At 44.3% G+C, this 24,875-nt stretch overlaps 1 protein-coding gene across 1 annotated transcript in view; it reads right to left on the bottom strand.

The window, feature by feature from the left end:
• LOC143923386 (uncharacterized) overlaps positions 1-24,875 on the bottom strand; it is an 88,149-nt gene that overhangs the window by 45,067 nt on the left and 18,207 nt on the right. Inside the window, exons 2-5 of the mRNA XM_077447011.1 lie at positions 10,614-10,776; positions 6,552-6,577; positions 1,640-1,883; positions 466-654 (exon numbers count right to left, since the gene is read on the bottom strand). Of these exons, the coding sequence (XP_077303137.1) occupies positions 466-654; positions 1,640-1,883; positions 6,552-6,577; positions 10,614-10,674 (520 nt within the window). The 5' untranslated portion in view covers positions 10,675-10,776. The remainder of the gene's footprint in view (positions 1-465; positions 655-1,639; positions 1,884-6,551; positions 6,578-10,613; positions 10,777-24,875) is intronic.

Here is a 24,875-nt window from a genome sequence, read left to right as displayed (position 1 = left end):
GCCTGAACGTAGTCCCGTTGTAACGAACGAACGTCATCACGTTCTGAATGATCGGATTTTCCGACAACTTTGTCTGACCGTGTGTGTGCAACACCAGTTTCAGAAAAAATCAGACAGATTTTGTTGTCGGAATGTCAGACCGTGTGTACGGGGGCTTAGGGGTAACAAATGAGAGTGTGAAGAATAGAATCTCTCCCGGATCCTGCTTCTAAAATGATTTCTCCTCAAAGAGCTTACAATCTAATGCCTATACCATTCTCCTACAGAGACATATTGGAGGAGTGAACTGGAGCACATCTAGTAAATCCACACAATCTTAGGATTCACATGCAAACCTCATGCAGGTCGAGTTCTGGATAGGAACAGAACCCAGGAACACAGGTTTCTAAAGCCTCCTTTTAACCACATAGGTTTTGTATGAACCATGAGAATACAATGTAATTAGCTGAAGATGTTTATTCTCACCTTGGAAGCTCGTAGATGCTTGGCCAATGCCGCTGTCCTGCGGAATGTCCGATTTTTCTTCTATTTTTTTGAATAAGAAGAGATCCATGATATAGTCCTTAATTTTGGGCTGGTCCTTTATAATCCGAGTCTTCTCCTCATCACTGCTGTCTATCATGTCTACAATTAGCACAATTGGTTTCTTCTTCCCTGTATTGAGAAAAGAATGTAATAATCCCAAAACTAAACTTACACTAGATTACCAAAAGTATTGGGACACCTGCCTTTACACGCACGTGAACTTTAATGGCATCCCAGTCTTAGTCCGTAGGGTTCAATATTGAGTTGGCCCACCCTTTGCATCTATAACAGCTTCAACTCTTCTGGGAAGGCCGTCCACAAGGTTTAGGAGTGTGTCTATGGGAATGTTTGACCATTCTTCCAGAAGCACATTTGTGAGGCCAGGCACTGATGTTGAATGAGAAGGTCTGGCATGTAGCCTCCACTATAATTCATCCCAAAGGTTTTCTATCGGGTTGAGGTCAGGACTGTGTGCAGGCCAGTCATGTATCTCCACTTCAAACTTGCTCATCCATGTCTTTATGGACCTTGCTTTGTGCACTGGTCCAGATCATTTGGTGGAGGGGGTATTATGGTGTGGGGGTTGTTTTTTCAGGGGTTGGGCTCGGCCCTTTAGTTCCAGTGAAGGGAACTCTTAAGAAGTCAGCATACCAAGACATTTTGGACAATTTCATGCTCCCAACTTTGTGGGAGCAGTTTGGGGACGGCCCCTTCTTGTTCCTACATGATTTTGCAGCAGTGCACAAAGCAAGGTCTATACAGACATGGAGGTGGATGAACTTGACTGGCCCTGATCCTGACCTTGATAAAACACCTTTGGGATATTTTAGAGTGTAGACTGCGAGCCAGGCCTTCTTGCCCCAACATCAGTGCCTGACCTCACAAATACTCTTCTGGTAGAACGGTCAAACATTCCCATAGACACACTCCTAAACCTTGTGGACGGCCTACCCAGAAGAGTTGAAGCTGTTATAGCTGAAAGAGGCAGGCCAACTCAATATTGAACTCTACGGACTAAGACTGGGATGCCATTAAATTTTATGTGCGTGTAAAGACAGGTGTCCCAATACTTTTGGTAAAATGGCATATATCTGTACAATGTCCTATCACTCACCAAAGCTTGCAAGAGCTTTTTTTCTCTCTGTACGAGAAAGGAGAGTTTTCCATTTATGCTCGGTGAGGATGTACAGGCAGAATGTAGAATCAGAAAGGGCCTTGTCAAAATCCTTTGTCTTAATGTTAGACACATTGACATATTTGATTTCCTTTATGTGTTCACCAGCGCGCCTCAGCTCCGTGTCTATCCATGCTATGTCGCTCTGCGGTAGGGTGGTTAACATCCCAATCACGTAGCCGGACTGCCAACAGGATAAAGGAGATTCATTAATCATAAAAAATGAAAAGTATGCACAAAAAACGATATACACCATACGGCCCAATGTATGTGGTTAACTGATCCTCATACCTATATGGGGAAAACTACACTCACCAGACACTTTTTTAGGTACACCTGTTCAACTGCTTGGTGCAACATAAGGTGTTAATCAGCCAATCACATGACAGCAACTCAACCTAGACATGGTGAAGACGACTTGCTTAAGTTCAAACCGAGCATCAGAATGGGGAAGAAAGGGGATTTAACCACTTCAGCCCCGGACCATTTTGCTGGTCAAAGACCAGACCACTTTTTGCGATTCGGCACTGTGTCGCTTTAACTGACAATTGCGCGGTCGTGTCCCCATAAATAGAGCTTTCTTTTGGTGGTATTTCATCACCCCTGCGGTTTTTATTTTTTTGCACTATAAACAAAAATAGAGCGACAATTTTGAAAAAAAAAAACATTATTTTTTACTTTTTGTTATAATAAATATCCCCCAAAAAAATATAAAAAAACATTTTTATCCCTCAGTTTAGGCCGATACGTATTCTTCTACATATTTTTGGTTAAAAAAACAATCGCAATAAGCGATTATTGATTGGTTTGCGCAAAGCCGTTATATCGTTTACAAAATAGGAGATAGTTTTATGGCATTTTTATTAATAATTTTTTTTTACAAGTTATGGTGGTGATCAGCGATTTGTATTGTGACTGCGACATTATGGCGGACACATCGGACATTTTTGACACATTTTTGGGACCATTGTCATTTATACAGCAATCACTGCTATATAAATGCACAGATTCCTGTGTAAATGACACTGGCAGTGAAGGGGTTAACCAGTGGGTGGCAGTGTAGGGGTTAAGTGTTCCTAGGGGCGTGTTACTAACTGTTGGGGGCTGGGCTTTCATTTAGTGAACAATGATCTCTGCTCCAATCACATGGAGCAGAGATCAGCATCACTAGTTGCTAAGCAGAATGGAGAAATGCTGTTTCTCCGTTCAGCCGCCCCGTGAGACGATCCCGGGTGTGCCCGCGGGGATCAAATCCGCGGGACACGCGACCGGACTCACGGGAGTCCTGACCGGCACGTGAGCGCGCCGCTGGCGGCGCACTCGTGATGGCAGGGCGGCAATAAAGATTGGACATACCTGTACACCAATATACCTGCCCATGCCATTCTGCCGACATACATCGGCGTGCTCCGGTCGGGAACTGGTTAAGTGACTTTGAACAAGGCATGGTTGTTGGTGCCAGACGGGCTGGTCTGAGTATTTCAAAAACTGCTGATCTATTGAAATTTTTATGCACAACCATCTCTCGGGTTTACATAGAATGGTCCGAAAAAGAAAAAAAATCCAGTGTGTGGCAATTGTGTGGATGAAAATGCCCTGTTTATGAGGTCAGAGGAGAATGGGCAGACAACAGTAACTCAAATAACGACTCGTTACACCCAAGGTATGCAGAATACCATCTCTGAATGCACAACACATCGAACCTTGAAGCAGATTGGGCTACAGCAGCAGAAGACCACACTGGTTGCCACTGCTGTCAGCTAAGAACAGGGAACTGAGGCTACAATTTGCACAGGCTCACCAAAGTTGCGCAATAGAAGATCGGAAAAAGTTGCCTACTCCGATGAGTCTCAATTTCAGCTCCAACATTCAGATGGTAGGGTCAGAATTTGGCATAAACAACATCCTGCCTTGTATCAAAGGTTCAGGCTGGTGGTGGTGACATGGGGATATTTTCTTGGCACACTTTGGGCCCCTTGGTATCAACTGAGCATCGATTAAATGCCACGGCCTACCTGAGCATTATTGCTGACCATGTCCATCCCTTTATGACTACAGTGTACCCATCTTCATATATGCTCCTTCCAGCAGGAGAATGCACCATGTCACAAAGCTCAAATCACCTCAAACTGGTTTCTTGAACATGCCTCTGAGTTCAATGTACGCCAATGGCCTTCACAGTCACCAGATCCCAATCCAGTAGAGCACCTTTGGTATGTGGTGGAATGGGAGATTGGCATCATGGATATACAGCCGACAAATCTGCAGCAACTGCGTGATGCTATCATGTCAACGTGGACCAAAATCTCTGAGGAACGTTTCCACTACCTTGTTTCAATCTATGCCACGAAGAATGGCAGTTCTGAAGGCCAAAAAGGAGGTCCAGCCCCGTACTAGCAAGGTGTATCCAATAAAGTGGCAGGTGAGTGTATATGGACACTCTCTAAATGATTGAGGTCAGGTGTTTTTATTGAAGGGTACGGTTGATGCTACACCATACAAAAGACATTGTAGAGAATTATGTTCTTCCAACCTTGTGGAAAACAGTTTGGTGAAAATCATTTTCTGTTCCAGTATGGCTGTACCAAGCCAGCTCCATAAAGGCATGGTTTGACCAGTGTGCCATGGAGGAACTGGAATGGCCTACACAGAGCCCTGATCTCAACCCTATTGAATGACTTTGGGATGAATTCAAACCCAGTGGTGAGCTGGGTGGAAACACTGTACATAAAATTATAAACTAAATAATAAGAAAAAGAAAAAAGGTGAAAACTGTGCTAAGTTAAGTGAACAATATATACCAAATGACTTTCAAATGACTGCAATCAGCTGTGGCTCAGCTGTATCACATATTACAGAAAAACAATTAGAGAAAATATATATATAGAGCCGCGCTAAGTGCACTCTAACAGATTAAAGTGACGGTATAAAAACAATATGAAGACAGTGTTATTCTACCCCCAGCCAATGGGGAAATAAGCAATATAGATGTTCTTCCCAGCCATACCCTTAAGTGGGCAGGCCCCAATTTAGTGTACAAAAATTGTATAAATCATATATCAGGTGATCACATCTAAAGACACCCGTGAACTAAAAATTCTCCAAATAACCACAAAATATTGAACAAATAAAAAAAGAATGAAAAAAACAGTCCAGTCCTTAAAGGATTAGATACAAGCAAAGTCCTCTGTGCACAAAAAGTGTTCAATCCACCACCATGTATCTGAAGTCACTTCTTACCGGAACTTCATGATCCCCAACTACAGAGGATCACAGTGAGCATGTAAATATAAGGTTGTCCCCCACTCCAAAGGAATCCTTCCTGTTCACCTTTACATCACCCTCTCCATATACGAATGGCTGGATGCGTTTTTCATAGGATACTTCTCACAAATTTGGAAGGCTCAAAGGCGTACACCATGGAAAAAGAAAAAGGGAATATCATTGAAGTTTCAAAGCCATAAATCCGTCGCGCCGGCCGGACGCACATGGACAAACCCGTCCTGCCTGGACACTGAACACGAGGTGATGTTTAGCGTGACGCTCAGCCCTACGCGTTTCGCAACAAAATTGCATCATCCAGGGGCACGAGCGGCATGCCAAAACATCTCCTTTTATAATGCCACTACAAAGGAGATGTTTTGGCGTGCCGCTCGTGCCCCTTGATGATGCAATTTTGTTGCGAAAAGCGTAGGGCTCAGCGTCACGCTAAACATCACCTCGTGTTCAGTGTCCAGGCAGGATGGGTTTGTCCGTGTGCGTCCGGCCGGCGCAACAGATTTAAGGCTTTGAATCTTCAATGATATTCCCTTTTTCTTTTTCCATGGTGTACGCCTTTGAGACTTCCAAATTTGTGAGAAGTATCCTATGAAAAACGCATCCAGCCATTTGTATATGGAGAAGGTGATGTAAAGGTGAACAGGAAGGATTCCTTTGGAGTGGGGGGACAACCTTATATTTACATGCTCACTGTGATCCTCTGTAGTTGGGGATCATGAAGTTCTGGTAAGAAGTGACTTCAGATACATGGTGGTGGATTGAACACTTTTTGTGCACAGAGGACTTTGCTTGTATCTAATCCTTTAAGGACTGGACTGTTTTTTTCATTCTTTTTTTATTTGTTCAATATTTTGTGTTTATTTGGAGAATTTTTAGTTCACAGGTTTTTTTAGATGTGATCACCTGATATATGATTTATACAATTTTTGTACACTAAATTGGGACCTGCCCACTTAAGGGTGTGGCTGGGAAGAACATCTATATTGCTTATTTCCCCATTGGCTGGGGGTAGAATAACACTGTCTTCATATTGTATTTATACCGTCACTTTAATCTGTTAGAGTGCACTTAGAGCGGCTCTATATATATTTTTTCTATAAACTAAATAATGCATAACAATTATTTGAATTACATTTGAACACAGGTTGTTCTTCCAACCTTGTGTAAAACAGTTTGGTGAAAATCATTTTCTGTTCCAGCATGGCTGTACCAAGCCAGCTCCATAAAGGCATGGTTTGACCAGTGTGGCATGGAGGAACTGGAATGGCCTACACAGAGCCCTGATCTCAAACCTATTGAATGACTTTGGGATGAATTCAAACCCAGTGGTAAGCCAAGTCTTCTCATCTAACATCAATACCTAACCTTATAAATTATCTTTTGGCTTAATGACCTGGCTGGTAAAAAAGCTGAATAAGACTTATTTTTTTCAATACATACGCCCTAATGGAAACCTTATACTGTAGACATGCTGGATTCAACTCTTTGAAAACACTGTACATAAAATTATAAACTAAATAATGCATAACAAGCATTTGAATTATTAAAATGAAAATACGGAAAACTTGCTTACCGATGACTTTCCTTTCTTCTTTTCGACTAAACAGAACAAAAAAGACAGCAATAAGAATGAGATAGATCAAGGACGGGACGTAAAATGCCGTAGAGAAGTAGATTGGGGTACATAGTAAATACAGGTGTCTGCTTATTGGGGATAGTAAATTCATTGGGCTCCATTCGCCAAAGCAGATCACATGCGGTATTTAGGTGTTCTGTCACTTTTTTCCCACCAAATATTACATGTGATGCTAAAAATGTCAATTCACTATCCCTTTATGCAGTATTTACCAAAAAAAAAAAAAGCAAAATCACTTGGTAAATACTGCATAAAACGGCATTAAAGTTAATTTGCTAAAGGAAATAAACAAATGCATGTGGTAAACAAGTAGTGGTCCGGGCATGCGATAGTTCCAACATTTTATTGCGACAATGCAAGTACAAGAAGTACAGCCAAAGAAGCAATGCATAAAATAAGGAAAATGCCTAACGGCACATCTGACAACAGGGACACAGACCCTGATATGCTAGGAGGTATTGTAAAAGCCGAGTTAGATATATATTAACCACAGTTTTTTTTCTTCTAATTGCCATGTAAATCACATAATCGCAGTAGAAACATAAATTTACAAGCCCTATTAATGCCCATTCTTGATGTGGGACCTCCTGTGACTATAGCTATTGGATCCAAGAGGTGCAGGACTGTGTAAAAAGGATACAGTGTTCATGTTAAAGTGGAAGTAAACTTCCCTATCGTTTTCATCCACGGAAGCTGCCATCTTTGCCTCTGTTTAATCTTCAGCTGCCACGGTGCTGCACATGTGATCCGTTATGACACCAGCCATTGGATGGTTTGACAGTTTGGTTGAGAGCACAGCCAATGTGCAGATAGCATTTCTGGCATGCCGTTTTTTGAAACTGTTTAAATCGATGGGTTTACTTCCACTTTAAGTAATATAATATGGAGGAGAGCAGAGGGCACCATTATAGTTACAGGGTCTCATGTTGGTGAAACTACGTGGATGATGGTGAAACAACGTGGATGATGGTGAAACAACGTGGATGATGTTACCTCAGTAAGCATCCATTAGGGCGGGTAACCAGTACCAGAGGAAACTCGCAGTCAGTAGAGAGAAAAAGAGGAGAAAGCCTCATAGAACAGAAAAGAAGGGGGGAAGGCTAGGGAAAGGGGTAAAGAAGGTGGGAGGGAAATGAAGGGTGAGAGTTGGGAAAAGGTGGAAAAGGGCCCCCGAGTTCCGAGGACATGTGCAGGTTGTTAGGGGGAGAGTAAGGTTTCATCAAAGTCCACTGGAAGATAATGGTCATCCCATGGTCTCCACAACTGTTCATACCCACGCACCCACTCGAGGCACGTGATCGTTAAGGGATCTTTTTAATCTTAGCTGGTTGTTAAGGAACCAGGACAGCCATTGTCCTTAACAACCAGTAAATATCATGGTTATTAAGGAGCAGACGGCCGCCGTGTCCTTAGCTCCTGCAGCTGCTGACTTTTAAAATAAGGACATTACCTGTCCCAGGGTCCAGCAACATCGGCACCCAAGATTGAACCGTCCCTCGGTTCTCGGATGCTGCCACCACCATCTTTGGTTAGGGAATCATTAAATGAAGCCTTGCAGCTTCACTTCCTGGTTCCCTACTGCGCAGGCGCGAGTCACGCAGCGCAATCCGAATGGTCCCTGCGGTCTCTGGGACCCATGTGTGTCCCAGCAGACAGTGCGGGGGGACGGGAAGAGGCATAGACTCCCGTGGGTGTCTATGCCCTGAAGTGAGTGCAAATACCTGTCTTAGCCCTTGTACACACGGTGGGACAATTCCCGACAACCAAATCCATCGGATTTTGTTCCGACGGATTTTGTCCGAAACTGTTGCATACACACGGTCGGACAAAGTTGTCGGAAAATCCGATCGTTCAGAACGTGATGACGCTATTTCATTACGACGGGACTACGTTCAGGCTAGTAGCTAATAGCTTTGGTGTAGGAATCTGATCTGAGCATGCGTGGCACTTTGTCCGATCGGAATTCTCTACACATGATCGGACAAGGTCCGATCGGATCATGATGGAAAGTTTTATAGCCAAGCTGGAAAACTTGGTCCGTTGGATATTCCGACAGAAACAGTCTGATGGAGCCCACACACGATTGGATTATCCGACAACACGGTCCGATCGGACATTTTCCGTCTGAATGTCCGACCGTGTGTACAAGGGCTTAGACAGGTATCTGCACCCCCCTCCCCCCTGAAAGGTGCCACCGGAGGGGGGGGTTCCGAAATGCAGAGGTTCAATTTGTGTTTAAACCTCCACTTTAACAACCAGGATTTATCTGCTGTTAGCAGGGTTCTCCACTGACAACAGAATACAAGAAAAAGGTTTTTAATTTTGATGTGACTTGAAGCAACGCCTGTGTAACCTTTGGGTCTATGGACCTCACGTTGCGTCAAATTTGGACCAAAGTAGCGCAGGGACTACTTTGAAGTTACTGCGACATGAAGTCGCACAGATATAATTGGAACTAATTGGAGATCATGGGGTACGACTTGTCAAGCGAATTTGCAGTCCCAAGTCGCAGGGCAAGTTGCGCAAGTGTGAAAGGGGCCTAAGCTGCATTTGTCAAACCAGTTTAGTTTAGGAGTGTTTGGACCTTTATTTACTTAATTGGCCAGAATTTAAATTTGTTTTGGCTCTTGATATACACAAATGCGTCTAGCATTTAGCAGCATCAAGCATTTATTTATTTTTTTGCTACTAAGGAAGAAAGAAAGAAAGAAGGAAAGGAAAGGAAAGGAAAGGAAAGGAAAGCAAAGGAAAGGGAAAGGAAAGAGAAAGGAAAGAGAAAGGAAAGAGAAAGGAAAGGAAAGGAAAGAGAAAGGAAAGGAAAGGAAAGAAAAGGGAACAAGAAAGGAAAGGAAAGGAAAGGGAAAGAGAAAGGAAAGGAAAAGGAAAGGGAAAGGAAAAGGAAAGGGAAAGGAAAAGGAAAGGGAAAGGAAAGAGAAAGGAAAGGAAATGAAAGAGGAAAGGAAAGGAAAGAAAAGGGAACGAGAAAGGAAAGGAAAAGAAAGGAAAGGGGAAGAGAAAGGAAAGGGAAAGAGAAAGGAAAGGGAAAGAGAAAGGAAAGGAAAATGAAAGAGAAAGGAAAGGAAAGGGAAAGAGAAAGGAAAGGGAAAGAGAAAGGAAGGGGAAAGAGAAAGGAAAGGAAAAGGAAAGAGAAAGGAAAGGAAATGAAAGAGGAAAGGAAAGGAAAGAAAAGGGAACGAGAAAGGAAAAGAAAGGAAAGGGAAAGAGAAAGGAAAGGGAAAGAGAAAGGAAAGGAAAATGAAAGAGAAAGGAAAGGAAAGGGAAAGGGAAAGGGAAAGAGAAAGGAAAGGGAAAGAGAAAGGAAGGGGAAAGAGAAAGGAAAGGAAAAGGAAAGAGAAAGGAAAGGAAAGGAAAAGGGAAAGTGAAAGGAAAAGGGAAAGGGAAAGGGAAAGGAAAGGAAAGAGAAAGGAAAGGATGGGTCCTCCTCGCCCTTCCATTTCCCTGTGGTTTTTGGGTGGAATTCAAAGAAAAGTGATTCCTTGTAGATGTGAAATGCTAGTATGTATTTTAGTTTATTCTGACATGTTTTGCGCTACACATAGGAGGTTATTTACTGAAGGAAAATCCACTTTGCACTACAAGTGCACTTGGAAGTAAAGTCACTGTAGATCCGAGGGGGACATGCAAGGAAAATAAAAAAAACAGCATTTTAGCTTGCACATGATTGGATGATAAAATTAGCAGAGCTTCCCCTCATTTTATATCTACCCCTTAGATTTAGAGCGACTGCATTTCCAAGCGCACTTGCAGTGCAAAGTGGATTTGCCTTCCGTAAATAACCTCCCGTATTTATTTTTTCCTAAAGAAAGCTTTGAGAAAAAGCTGTGCCTAGCTCGAAACATGTCAGAATAGAATTTTCTCCTGGGGATATTTTAATAAAGGTAGAATATTTTGTGTCTTGGTGTATGACATTTCTGTTGCTAATGCAAGCGATTGGATCTGTAGTAACAGAAATGAAAGCTAAAACAATACTGAACTTACGATAGCTTTGGTCCATACGTTGTCTCATTAGATTAATTTTAGTTCCCGCTTCTGTATCCATCTCTTCTAGAGTTAAATATTTGCCTTGTGAAAAACTGATGCTTTACCTTCGGACTTCAAACTTTATTGAGTTCTAATTAAATCTTGAAAGGGATGTGTTTCTCTGGAAAATAGATACAAAAACTAAAAATAGGTATAATATTACTATTATTATCATTATTATTATTATTATTATTATTATTATTCCTTAGAGTGTAACACTGTAGTATTTGAGGAAGTTAGTTTCAGTCACAATAATGAAATAATCATGCCAAGTACTATAATGTATGCTTTCATATAATGTGAGATAACACTATCATGACCCCTGGCTGCAAACACACCTTACAAACTGATTGTACAATCTCACTTAGATTTATCATCAGCCATGTACTATGAGGGCAACCTCAACTGTTCATTTCATTTATATACAATCTGTTGGGCCCTCACTGTGTTGGTAAATCGAAGGAAGATATGTCATTTTAGTGACAATCTTCAATTTCAATCTAGTCCTTGAACCACAACTTTAAAGTGCACCTTTTCTATGACCTTTAAAGTTAGTCCAAGAAGATATGTATCTAAGTCCATTTTTTTTATCAGTTTTAATGGAGTAGGGAGTGTAACCCCTGTAACCTTTGTGGCCCATTGGGAAAAATTCTCTTGACTTTCCGTCCTGTATACACAACTGGAAGTGAGAGGAAATCTGTTTAACCACTTGTCTCCTGGTCACCCCCATCCTGCCCAGGTCAATTTTCAGCTTTGCATGAAAATTGTGCGGTCATGCAACACTGCACATATATGACAATTTTATCCTTTTTTTTGAGACAGATAGAGTTTCTTTTGGTGGTATTTAGTCACCACTGTTTATTTTTTTTTATTTCTTGCTAAACAGATGAAAAAAGATCAACATTTTTCTTTTTCTTAATTTCTGTTATAACATTTTGCAAATAAGTAATTTTTCTTCTTCACTGATGTGCGGCGATGAGGCAGCACTGATGGGCACTGATGAGGCTGCACTGATGGGTACTAATGAGGTAGCACTGATGGGCACTGATGAGGCTGCACTGATGGGCACTGATGAGGCTGAACTGATGGGTACTGATGAGGCTGCACTGATGGGCACTGATGAGGCTGCACTGATGGGCACTGATGAGGCTGCACTGATGAGGCAGCACTGATGGGCACTGATAAGCTGCAGTGATGGGCACTGATGAGGCGGCACTGATGGGCACTGATAAGCTGCAGTGATGGGCACTGATGAGGCTGTACTGATGAGCACTGATGAGGCTGCACTGATGGGCATTGATGAGGTTGAACTGATGGGTACTAATGAGGCTGCACTGATGGGCACTGATGAGGCTGCACTGATGGGCACTGATTAGGCTGCACTGATGAGGCGGCACTGATAAGCTGCAGTGATGGGCACTGATGGGGCGGTACTGATGGGCACTGATAAGCTGCAGTGATGGGCACTGATGAGGCTGCACTGATGAGCACTGATGAGGCTGCACTGATGGGCATTGATGAGGCGGCACTGATGGGCACTGATGAGGCTGCACTGATGGGCATTGATGAGGCGGCACTGATAAGCTGCATTGATGGGCACTGATGAGGCGGCACTGATGGGCACTAATAAGCTGCACTAATGGGCACTGATGAAGAGGCACTAAATGAGGCTGCACTGATAAGCAGCACTAATGGGCACTGATTGGCACTGACAGGGCTGCACTGATACCCAGATTTTCAGTGTAAATGTCCCCTGTAACAGTATAGCTGATTATTGGCTTTCCTTTCCTCAGACAGTGACCGCGCTGAGCAAAGGAAATGCTGATAACCGGCATTTATTTACCTGTGATCAGCTGTGATTGGACACTCCCCCTCCTTCTATTCCCTCTCCTCAATTTTCACCCCTTTTTCTTTTTTTTTTCTCCTTCTTTTCCGTCACCCTGTTCTCCCCTTTTTCTTTTTTCTCTCCTCCCCTCCCCTTATCCTCTTTTTTTCCCCTCCTTTTCTTTTTTCCTCACCTCTCCTTCCTTCTTTTCTACCCATCTGTTTTTCCCATCGTCCTTTCCTTGCCTTGTTCCCCCTTCCCCCCTCCTCCCTTTTCCTTCATTATCTCCCCCATGTCTCCACCTTACCTTTACTTCTTTATCTCTTGTTTTTCCTTTCCCACTTCTCCCCTCCCCCCCCCCCCCCTTTTTCTTTTCTATCCATTCCCTTATGGTACTCGGGTCATTATTACCTTAACCTGTTCGGCCAAAGAAAATACATTATTTCGATTATTATACCTTATATTTATTTTCATGACCTGGTCACGTTTGTCTGCTTTAGTGGCCCCTCTGCCCGCTGAGGGGGGGGGGATGGGGGTTCCCTTAGGCATCCCTTATTCTTGCTGCTCCTGTTTGCTTGCTCTTTTGGGTAAGCAACCAAATCCCCCTCCCCCTTTTTTTTCTCTCTCCCTCATATACCGTTTTGTTTATTCATCATTTCATTGTTTTTTGTACTGCATTGTTAAAGATGAATTGTGTAATTCCTCCTGAAGAAGCGGTTCTTACCGCAAAACATGCAAAGGATTCAACATACTTCCAAAGAGTACCTACATTCCATTAACAAACAACAGCTTGAAAATAATGTTTTGTCCAGTTTTTAAATTGTTACACTTTAGTTCTATGGACAAGTTTACTATTTTTATTATTTCATTGTTATACTTGGGTACTGGGATAGTCCATTCAATCCTGTGTCAGGGGCACACGTGGGGTGTTCCTAAATACTTTCTTTTCGATCGCATATATGTGAACCGGATCTTATGGTATCAGTTTTAGTATTGGAGCATTTGCACAACCGATACCAATACCGATATTGTTGCAATGCTAATGATAAACATAATAATTAAAAATGTACACAACAATTAAACGAATACATAATACCGTATTTATTGGTGTATAACACGCACCTTCATTTTAAATAAAGAACTTTGAAGCAAAATAAGGGTCAGTGCTCATCAATGCAGCCTCTCCATTGCCCATTAATGTAGCCTGATCAGTGCCCATCTGCAGCCTTTCCATTGCTTATTAATGCAGCCTGATCAGTGTCCATCTGCAGCCTCTCCATTGCCCATTAATGCTGCCTGATCAGTGTCCATCTGCAGCCTCTCCATTGCTCATTAATGTAGCCTGATCAGTGCTCATCTGCAGCCTTTCCATTGCCTATTAATGTAGCCTGATCAGTGCTCACCTGCAGCCTTTCCATTGCCTATTAATACAGCCTGATCAGTGTCCATCTGCAGCCTCTCCATTGCCCATTAATGCTGACTGATCAGTGTCCATCTGCAGTCTCTCCATTGCTCATTAATGTAGCCTGATCAGTGCTCATCTGCAGCCTTTTCATTGCCTATTAATGCAGCCTGATCAGTGTCCATCTGCAGCCTCTCCATTGCCCATTAATGCTGCCTGATCAGTGTCCATCTGCAGCCTCTCCATTGCTCATTAATGTAGCCTGATCAGTGCTCATCTGCAGCCTTTCCATTGCCTATTAATGCAGCCTGATCAGTGTCCATCTGCAGCCTCTCCATTGCCTATTAATGAAGCCTGATCAGTGCCCATCTGCAGCCTCAAAAAGAATTTCTCCTGCGCTCTACTGTCTAGTTCCTCCATGCGTGGTGTGACCAGCTTCATATAGTAATGCCTGACGTCTTGCGGCCCTCCTCTGAATAATGGGCATTCGTACACTAAAGGAAAAAAGAAAAGAAAAGGAGGGCGCACCGACCTAGTGCATTACCACTAGTAAAGCTTTATTCAATTAAAAAACAGCAAAGTGTATACTCACAAACGAGTATTGATAGAAGGCATAATCAATAAAGCAAAATCCACTATTCTGAACATCGAAAAGCGAGGACCTGACGTCGAGTGGATCAAAGGATACCTCAAGATGGTTGACGTTTCAGGGGAGAACACCTTTCTTCAGAGCCTAAACGGGCAATGGTCAACTTTGCTGTTTTCTAATTGAATAAAGCTTTACTAATGGTAATGCACTAGGTTGGTGTGCCCTCCTTCTTTTCTTTTTTTCCCATCTGCAGCCTCGCCACTGCCCAGTAATGCAGCCTGATCAGTGCTCATCTGCAACCTCGCCATTGCCCATCATAGCAGACTGATCTGTATCCATCTGCAGTCTCGCCATGATCCATCATTTCAGCCTTATCAGTGCCCATCTGCAGCCTCTCCATTGCCCATTAATGCAGCCTGATCAGTCCCCATCTGCCGCCTCACCATTGCCCATTAATGCAGTCTGATCAGTGCTCATCTGCAACCTCGCCATTGCCCATCATTGCAGCCTGATCTGTGCCCATCTGCAGTCTCGCCATGGTCCATCATTTTAGCCTGATCAGTGCCCATCTGCAGCCTCTCCATTGCCCATTAATGCAGCCTGATCAGTCCCCATCTGCAGCCTCACCATAGCCCAATAATGCAGCCTGATCAGTGCTCATCTGCAACCTCGCCATTGCCCATCATTGCAGCCTGATCTGTGCCCATCTGCAGTCTCGCCATGGTCCATCATTTTAGCCTGATCAGTGCCCATCTGCAGCCTCTCCATTGCCCATTAATGCAGCCTGATCAGTCCCCATCTGCAGCCTCACCATAGCCCAATAATGCAGCCTGATCAGTGCTCATCTGCAACCTCGCCATTGCCCATCATAGCAGACTGATCTGTATCCATCTGCAGTCTCGCCATGGTCCATCATTTCAGCCTGATCAGAGCCCATCTGCAGCCTCTCCATTGCCCATTAATGCAGCCTGATCAGTCCCCATCTGCCGCCTCACCATTGCCCATTAATGCAGTCTGATCAGTGCTCATCTGCAACCTCGCCATTGCCCATCATTGCAGCCTGATCTGTGCCCATCTGCAGTCTCGCCATGGTCCATCATTTTAGCCTGATCAGTGCCCATCTGCAGCCTCTCCATTGCCCATTAATGCAGCCTGATCAGTCCCCATCTGCAGCCTCACCATAGCCCAATAATGCAGCCTGATCAGTGCTCATCTGCAACCTCGCCATTGCCCATCATTGCAGCCTGATCTGTGCCCATCTGCAGTCTCGCCATGGTCCATTATTTCAGCCTGATCAGTGCCCATCTGCAGCCTCTCCATTGCCCATTAATACAGCTTGATCAGTCCCCATCTGCAGCCTCCCCATTGCCCATTAATGCAGCCTGATCAGTGCTCATCTGCAGCCTCGCCATTGCCCATCATTGCAGCCTGATCAGTGCCCATCTGCAGCCTTGCCATTGCCAATTAATGCAGCCTGATCAGTACCCATCTGCAGCCTCGCCATTGGCCATCATTGCAGCCTGATCAGTGCCCATCTGCAGCCTCACCATTGCCCATTAATACAGCCTGATCAGTACCCATCTGTAGCCTCGCCATTGGCCATCATTGCAGCCTGATCAGTGCCCATCTGCAGCCTCACCATTGTCCATTAATGCACCCTGATCAGTGCCCATCTGCAGCCTCGCCATTGCCGATTAATCCAGCCTGATCAGTGCCAGATTACACAGAGGGATCTATTGTTTTACTCGCTGCTCGCAGTCAAACACAGTCCCACCTCCTGGACTGGCTCCTATGAGAGACAAAACACTGGTCCAATAATGGGACATGTGATGTGTATTCTAGGAGCCAGTCCAGGAGGTGGGACTGTATGTGACCCAATATCAGCGTTTAACACGCACACATGATTTGCCCTCTATTTTCAGGGGTAAAAAGTGTGTTATACGCCGATAAATACGGTATTTATTAAAATAATAATTAAACATAATTACGCCTGTCTGTACTGTGTTTGCAGTCCTTGATTACGATCAGTAAACTCAGGGGTCAAGTCCTGGGGAAAAAAATGTGGGAACTCCCACCCAAGATCCACTTCCCCACCAAAAAAAAAAAAAAAAAAAAGATACGCTCATATGCATATATATATTTCACATAAAATACAGTGACTACAAATGCGACATGCTACAAGAGATGACCAGACTGCGAATGTGACTACAGGAGATGACCAGACTGCGAATGCGACTACAGGAGATGACCAAACTGCGAATGCGACTACAGGAGATGACCAGACTGCGAATGTGACTACAGGAGATGACCAGACTGCGAATGCGACTACAGGAGATGACCAAACTGCGAATGCGACTACAGGAGATGACCAGACTGCGAATGCGACATAGTACAGGAGATGACCAGACCGGGAATGAGACTACAGGAGATGACCAGACCGCGAATGCGACTACAGGAGATGATCAAACTGCGAATGCGACTACAGGAGATGACCAGAGTGCGAATGCGACTACAGGAGATGACCAGAGTGCGAATGCGACTACAGGAGATGATCAGACTGCGAATGCGACTACAGGAGATGATCAGACTGCGAATGCGACTACAGGAGATGATCAGACTGTGAATGCGACTACAGGAGATGACCAGACTGCGAATGCGACTACAGGAGATGACCAGACTGCGAATGTGACTACAGGAGATGACCAGACTGCGAATGCGACATAGTGCAGGAGATGACCAGACCGGGAATGAGACTACAGGAGATGACCAGACCGCGAATGCGACTACAGGAGATGATCAGACTGCGAATGCGACTACAGGAGATGATCAGACTGCGAATGCGACTACAGGAGATGACCAGACTGCGAATGCGACATAGTACAGGAGATGACCAGACCGGGAATGAGACTACAGGAGATGATCAGACTGCGAATGCGACTACAGGAGATGATCAGTTTGCGAATGCGACTACAGGAGATGACCAGACTGCGAATGCGACTACAGGAGATGACCAGACTGCGAATGCGACTACAGGAGATGACCAGACTGCGAATGCGACTACAGGAGATGACCAGACTGCGAATGCGACATAGTACAGGAGATGACCAGACCGCGAATGCGACTACAGGAGATGACCAGACTGCGAATGTGACTACAGGAGATGATCAGACTGCGAATTCGACTACAGGAGATGACCAGACTGCGAATGCGACATAGTACAGGAGATGACCAGACCGGGAATGAGACTACAGGAGATGATCAGACTGCGAATGCGACTACAGGAGATGATCAGACTGCGAATGCGACTACAGGAGATGACCAGACTGCGAATGCGACTACAGGAGATGATCAGACTGCGAATGCGACTACAGGAGATGATCAGACTGCGAATGCGACTACAGGAGATGACCAGACTGCGAATGCGACATAGTACAGGAGATGACCAGACCGCGAATGCGACTACAGGAGATGATCAGACTGCGAATGCGACTACAGGAGATGATCAGACTGCGAATGCGACTACAGGAGATGACCAGACTGCGAATGCGACATAGTACAGGAGATGACCAGACCGGGAATGAGACTACAGGAGATGATCAGACTGCGAATGCGACTACAGGAGATGATCAGACTGCGAATGCGACTACAGGAGATGATCAGACTGCGAATGCGACTACAGGAGATAACCAGACTGCGAATGCGACTACAGGAGATGACCAGACTGCGAATGCGACTACAGGAGATGACCAGACTGCGAATGCGACTACAGGAGATGACCAGACTGTGAATGCGACTACAGGAGATGACCAGACTGCGAATGCGACTACAGGAGATGACCAGACTGCGAATGCGACTACAGGAGATGACCAGACTGTGAATGCGACTACAGGAGATGACCAGACTGCGAATGCGACTACAGGAGATGACCAGACTGCGAATGCGACTACAGGAGATGACCAGACTGTGAATGCGACATACTACAGGAGATGATCAGACTGCGAATGCGACATACTACAGGAGATGATCAGACTGCGAATGCGACATAGTACGGAAGATGACCAAGTAGCTAGTTTTAACATTTAAACCTGTCCTCAGCCCCTTTATGGCACCTCCTTTACATTCCTGTCCTCATCCCCTTTGTAGAACCCCCCTTCACATTCCTGCCCTGCCTCCCTTTTATATCACCTCTCCTCATTCCTTTCAGTTTCTGATACTTTCCCCCTCCATCCTTCATAACAGTGCCCTCTTCCCTGTCTTACCTTACACAGGACACAGCAGATGACATCGGAAGTGCAGCAAAGGGATGGACAGAGGGTGGGACCTGCCCCAGTTAACTGATTGGTTGATAGAATGCAGAGCAGTTCTATTAACCAATCAGTTAACTGAGCCAGCCCCTGCCCTCCGTGCATCACTGTGCTGCTCTTCCAATGTCAGCTCTGTGAAGAAAACGCAGCTAGCAGACTGTGCTAGAGCCTCTGGCGGCTCTGGTCCTGCAAAGGGAACGGCGTTCCTGCTGTGAAAAAAGTGCAGGGACGCCGTTCCCACACGTTCCCGCAGGACTCGAGCCCTGAGTAAACTAGATTTGAACACTACATGTCCTAACAAAGGGTTACAATTTTAAACAGCGCCTTCCTGTATTTTTTTAAATAGGAAAAGGACAGGCATAATGTACAGAGTAACCAGCAACATGATGTCTTTATTTTAAATCTACAATTTTACCTTGAGATAGATATAAAGTTATGCATAGCACAGCTACAGAAGGGATGACAATTACAGGAAAGAGGGTCATTAGGAGACTAGTCTATTCACATTCCTGTGGCTGATAACAGTTAGTAAGCAATGTTAAGAATCTGATACAATGGTAACATGGTAACGTGTCTCCTAAATATAGAAAGAATGTGTATTCAATATCAGATATAGTACAAGGAGTGGTAGGACTAATGCCACGTACACGCGATCGGACTTTCCAGCAGACTTGGTCCGGCAGCCCAGAATCCGTCGGACAATTCGATCGTGTGTGGGCTCCAGCGGACTTTTTTTTTCCCCCCAAAAGTCTGACGGACCTAGTAATAAAACATGTTTCAAATCTATCCAACGGACTAAAAATCGGGAAAAACCATTCGTCTGTGTGCTAGTCCGATGGACCAAATACGACACAAGGGCAGCTATTGGCTACTGGCTATTGAACTTCCTTGTTTAGTCCCGTTTATGTCATCACATTCAAAATGAACGGACTTAGTCCTGTCGTGTGTGGCCAAGTTAGTTTCATTGAGAAAGTAGACATGTGCGATTAGTTTCGTACGAAGTCCGGGAGGATCCGAAATACAAATTGCCGTGCGTCCAAATTCTGTACGCAATACGAACTTTTGTTTACGAATTTCGGATCAGTTGTCGTCATTATGCTTATGTCAGCACAGGGATGGTGGGAGCCCCTCATAATAAGCAGCCCCAGGAGGAGCAGGCGCAAACTGGACCAGCGGTGCATGGTGTAGTGTCATATTTTGCTCCCCAGCCATCATAGAATGCTCCGGAAGTGACGTTGCGGTCAGAAATTTAGCACTGCGCATGCGCGATGCGTTCCAAACAGTTGCGCCATGTGTTCCAAATGATTTGCGACAATGCAGACCAGTGAAACCGTCAGATAATGTCAGAGAAGTGAGGGGAGGTAATCCCCTCCCTGAGCGACAGTTACCCGCTCTCTCTCCGCCGCTCTCTGCTCTGTCTAAAGTTAATGTCACGATTACCTCCCCTCACTCCCGTGATGGTTTCACTGAACTACATTGTCGGAAATCCTCTGGAACGCATGGTGCAAGCATTTGGAACGCATCGCACATGCGCAGTGCAAAATTTCTGGCCGCAACTCATCTCATCTAATGAAATTTCGTATTTCGGATTAAAACCAAACTTCCATCAGCATCGACTGTCATATTGAGGTATATTTTTGCCTTTAAATTTATCATAAAGAACGTTCATACACGTTAACGAACCTAACGACAATTTGTATTTCGTACGAAACTAAATGGAATTTCGGACACGAAATACGAAATACGAATTAATTATAATACGGATCGAAACGGAACAGAACGAAACAAATTTATTGACGGCGCCCATGTCTATCAGAAAGTCTGTAAGACCTCCACCAAAAGTCAGTCGGGAAGACCGTTGGACCCAGTCCATCAAAAAGTCTGAATTGTACAGTATGAACATTTCACAGCCCAGTCAGACTGGCATAGAAGTCAGAGTTAGGTAAATAGACCCAAATAGACCCAAACCAAACTGTAGTATAGCTAAAGTTAAGTTTTGAAAAACACAGTCAGGAGCCTGGCGCTACATAACCATAGGGGAGAAAATACCCAAGAGGGTGTCACTCTGGAATAAAACTCGGGCGCGGGTAAAAGAAAAGTTAAAGAGGATGTTTACTGCATCTGAGCACCACAAACCAAAAACGCTATTTTTATGTGTGTAATAAATAGACATGTGCGATTAGTTTCGTACGAATCGAAAATGTGTACGAATTTTCGTAAATTCGTACATTCGGGATGATCCGAAAAACGAATTGCTATGCTTCTGAATTCTGTGCCAAATACGAAATTTTGTTTATGAATTTCAGATCCAAATTCCTAATGAACATTTGTAATTGTTAAGAAAAGTTAACAAACCTAAAAGTTAAAAACCCAGGAAGTCCGTACAGTACAGGAATGGTGGGAGCCCCTCATAATGATAACTTCCTCATAACAAACATTTGTAATTGTTACGAAAGGTTAACAAACCTAACGAAAATTCGTATTTCGTACAAAATTTCCAACATGAATTACGAAATACGAATTAATTATAATACGAAACGGAAAGGAACAAAACAAAACAAATTTATTGACGACGCCCATGTCTAAAGGCTAACACATATTTCGACCAGGGCTGGCATAGGCACTGTCAAGTGAACATTAAAACATTCCATTAGTTATCGTCCTGTCCACAAGCACAGGACCAGCATCCTGCAGGCCTCTGGCGAAGGAGGGGGACCTAATAGGCCTCCACCAGACCTTCCCCAACCAGAGGTCCCACCCTGGAGCGAGCATACTCAGAACAGAACACAGAAATAAGTCCCCTTCCTAGTACCAGAAGGGGAGGGAGGGGTTGTGACTAGAGGGAATATGTCTTATGATGATACAACCGATAAATGCCCCCATTGATCGTAATTGTGACAGACCTATTCAGAACAACATATTTCGAACAAAAAGAAAATGAAAAAAGAATAGTATAGAGGGGGGTGAACCCTCTCCCAAGGTCACATACCTGTGCTTGCATTAGAAAAAATGTTGATGGATGCTCACACCAATGATCTTTGCTGCAAAGGAGAAGTACTAAAGAAATAATGGTTCATCTGAGGTTGTGGGAAATGTCTAATCAGGCAAAGTGCAGTGTCAGGTGAGTCCGATGAGGGACGGTTCAGCTAGTTCCAATAATGCCTCCTTAAGGCTAGACGAGGCATGCCCTGGATCAGAGGTGTGTTCTGACCACAGTGCCCATATATAATGAAACCATTCCTTAGTGCCTTTACAAGTTGCCACCAATTCTTCGGCTTCCTTAATCTCCTGCACCTTCTGTATCCACTCCTCTCAGCTTGGAACATGTGTACGCTTCAAATAAACGAGGGGCAAGTGTCTAGCCACATTTAGGAGATGCAGCAAGGCGCTTTTCTTGTATTGGCTGACTGGTAGTGGAGGGACATGAAAAAGGAAGTGCAGTGAAGAGAACAGAATATCCAAGCCCAATATTAACTTTAGCTGAGTTTTAATATCCTCCCAAAATGGCCTGACCAAAGGACACTCCCACCACAAGTAAAACAATGTTCTACGGTGGCCACACATCGCAGACAGAGGAATAGATCCGTGACAAAGCAGCAGGTGTCCGGTACAAGTCAATATCTTGTCTCTTGGGTTCTAGGCTCTATGGAGCTAGAGTGAGTGAGCCCATACAAATGGTCCAGCTGTGTCCCGGAAAACTCCATCCCTAAGTCCCTTTCCCCTTCCTTGTGTAAAGAGGTTTAGTGACAGAGGTGGCGGAGCTGCTTGTAGACTCGTTGTCAATGCCGAAGGAAGCACGATTGGTACAATCTCAGATTTAGAATAGTTGATTTTAAAGTTAGAGAGTGCCGCAACCCATTGAAGCTCCTTCATAAAGTTTGGCAGCGAAATCAGGGGCTCCATGAGATAGAAGAACACATCATCGGCATTGGCCGGTAACTTGTGCTCCGTATTGCCATGCTTTACCCCCCCCCCCCCCCCCGCTATCCAGATTGGCCCGTATGGAGTGTAATAAGGTCTCCAAAATTAGAGTGAACAGCAGAGGGGAGAGAGGACACCCCTGTCTCGTGCCATTCCTAATCGGGAACCTGGAGGAGAAAAGGCCATTCACCTTAACCTGGGCAGTGGGTGCAGAGTATAAGGCCATGATCCATGTCAGCATCTGGGGACCTAGTCCTAAGGTTTCTAAGACCGCTCACAGAAAAGACCAGTCGTCATGGTCAAACGCCTTTTCTGCATCCGTGGATAATATAAGATAGGGGCTGAACTTCTGTCTGGTGTGGGCCCAGTGGATGAGGTGGATAGCTCTGATGGAGTTGTCACGTGCTTCAAAAACACTATTTAATTTATTTTTTAACCACTTCCCGACCAGCGTGCGACGATGTACGTCGACAGAATGGCACGGGCAGGCATATTGGCGTACAGGTACGTCCAATATTCAATGCCGCCTTGCCATCGGGAGCGCGCCGCCGGCGGCTGCTCCTGCGCTGGTCGGTACCCCGGTGAGTCCGGTCGCGGGACCCGCGGACTCGATCGCCGCGGGCATCCCCGCGATCGTCTCAAGGAGCGGCCGAATGGAGGAAATGCCGTGTAAACAGCATTTCTCCATTCTGCCTAGCAACTAGTGACGCTGATCTCTGCTCCATGTGATTGGAGCAGAGATCAGTGTTCACTAAATGAAAGCCCAACCCCCCCACAGTTAGTAACACACCCCTAGGAACACTTAACCCCTACATGGCCACCCACTGGTTAACCCCTTCACTGCCAGTGTCATTTACACAGGAATCACTGCATTTATATAGCAGTGATTACTGTATAAATGACAATGGTCCCAAAAATGTGTCAAAAATGTCCGATGGGTCCCCCACAATGTCGCAGTCACAATAAAAATCGCTGATCGCCGCCATTACTAGTAAAAAAAAAATAATAAAAAACTATCCCTATTTTGTAAACGCTATAACTTTTGCGCAAACCAATCAATAATCGCTTATTGCGATTTTTTTTACCAAAAATATGTAGAAGAATACGTATCAGCCTAAACTGAGGGAAGAAAATGTTTTTTATATATTTTTGGGGGATATTTATTATAACAAAAAGTAAAAAATAATGCGTTTTTTTCAAAATTGTCGCTCTATTTTTGTTTATAGCGCAAAAAATAAAAACCGCAGGGGTGATCAAATACCACCAAAATAAAATCTCTTTTGGACGTCAATTTTGTTTAGGAGCCACGTCGCACGACCACGCAATTGTCAGTTAAAGCGACGCAGTGCCGAATCACAAAAAGTGGTCTGGTCTTTGACCAGCAAAATGGTCCGGTCTGCAAGTGGTTAATATTCAAAGCATCTCCCCCATCCATTTATATCTCCATGCTTTATTGTGTTGAGAAATCACTTAGATCAAGCATGCATGCAGGAGAGTTAAGAGAAAGCTAAGAAAACCTCTCCTCCTCTTCTCCTCTCCTGAAGTCTCCTGGCATCATTTGCTTAAGCCAAGAAGTAACCGAAGAAATGTAAAATGGATGGTGATTTTAAAGAAATAGAAGGAAAGGAAATTATATTTTATTTATTCCACAACATGTATGTAACTTTTATGTTTTACCTTTGTTTTACTTTTGTTACACTTTACCGTCTTTTATAAGCTGGTGATATTTTAGGCAGCATTCACACCTGAGCGTTGTGCTTTTTTTTTGGGGTGTTGCTAATTTTTATTTGCGTTTTTGCACATTTTTGTACAATGTTTTTATAAAGCTTTAGAGCTTTGGTATTTTAAGGAGTTGGCACTTAATTGGTGACTTATGCCTGCTGTCAGCAGGATGGATGAGTCATCGGTTGTAAAGGCGTTGGCACCCACTGGCATCCTAATACCGATAGGTGATCCCTGCTGACAGTAGAATGTAAACAAGAGCCAGCATTGAAAAAACAAAAAACAAAAACAGTGCCAATCTGCAGCCTCTCCATTGCCCATTAATGCAGCCTGATCAGTCCCCATCTGCAGCCTCACCATTGCCCATTAATGCAACCTGATCAGTGGCCATCTGCAGCCTCGCCATTGCCCATCATTGCAGCCTGATCAGTGGCCATCTGCAGCCTCGCCATTGCCC

The sequence above is a fragment of the Lithobates pipiens genome, unplaced genomic scaffold (genome assembly GCF_037356315.1).
Source record: "Lithobates pipiens isolate NorthernLeopardFrog02 unplaced genomic scaffold, aLitPip1_a1.2 Scaffold_22, whole genome shotgun sequence".
Taxonomy (NCBI): Eukaryota; Metazoa; Chordata; class Amphibia; order Anura; family Ranidae; genus Lithobates; species Lithobates pipiens.
Note: the sequence above shows the minus strand (reverse complement) of the source record. Positions and strands in the feature narration are given on the sequence as shown.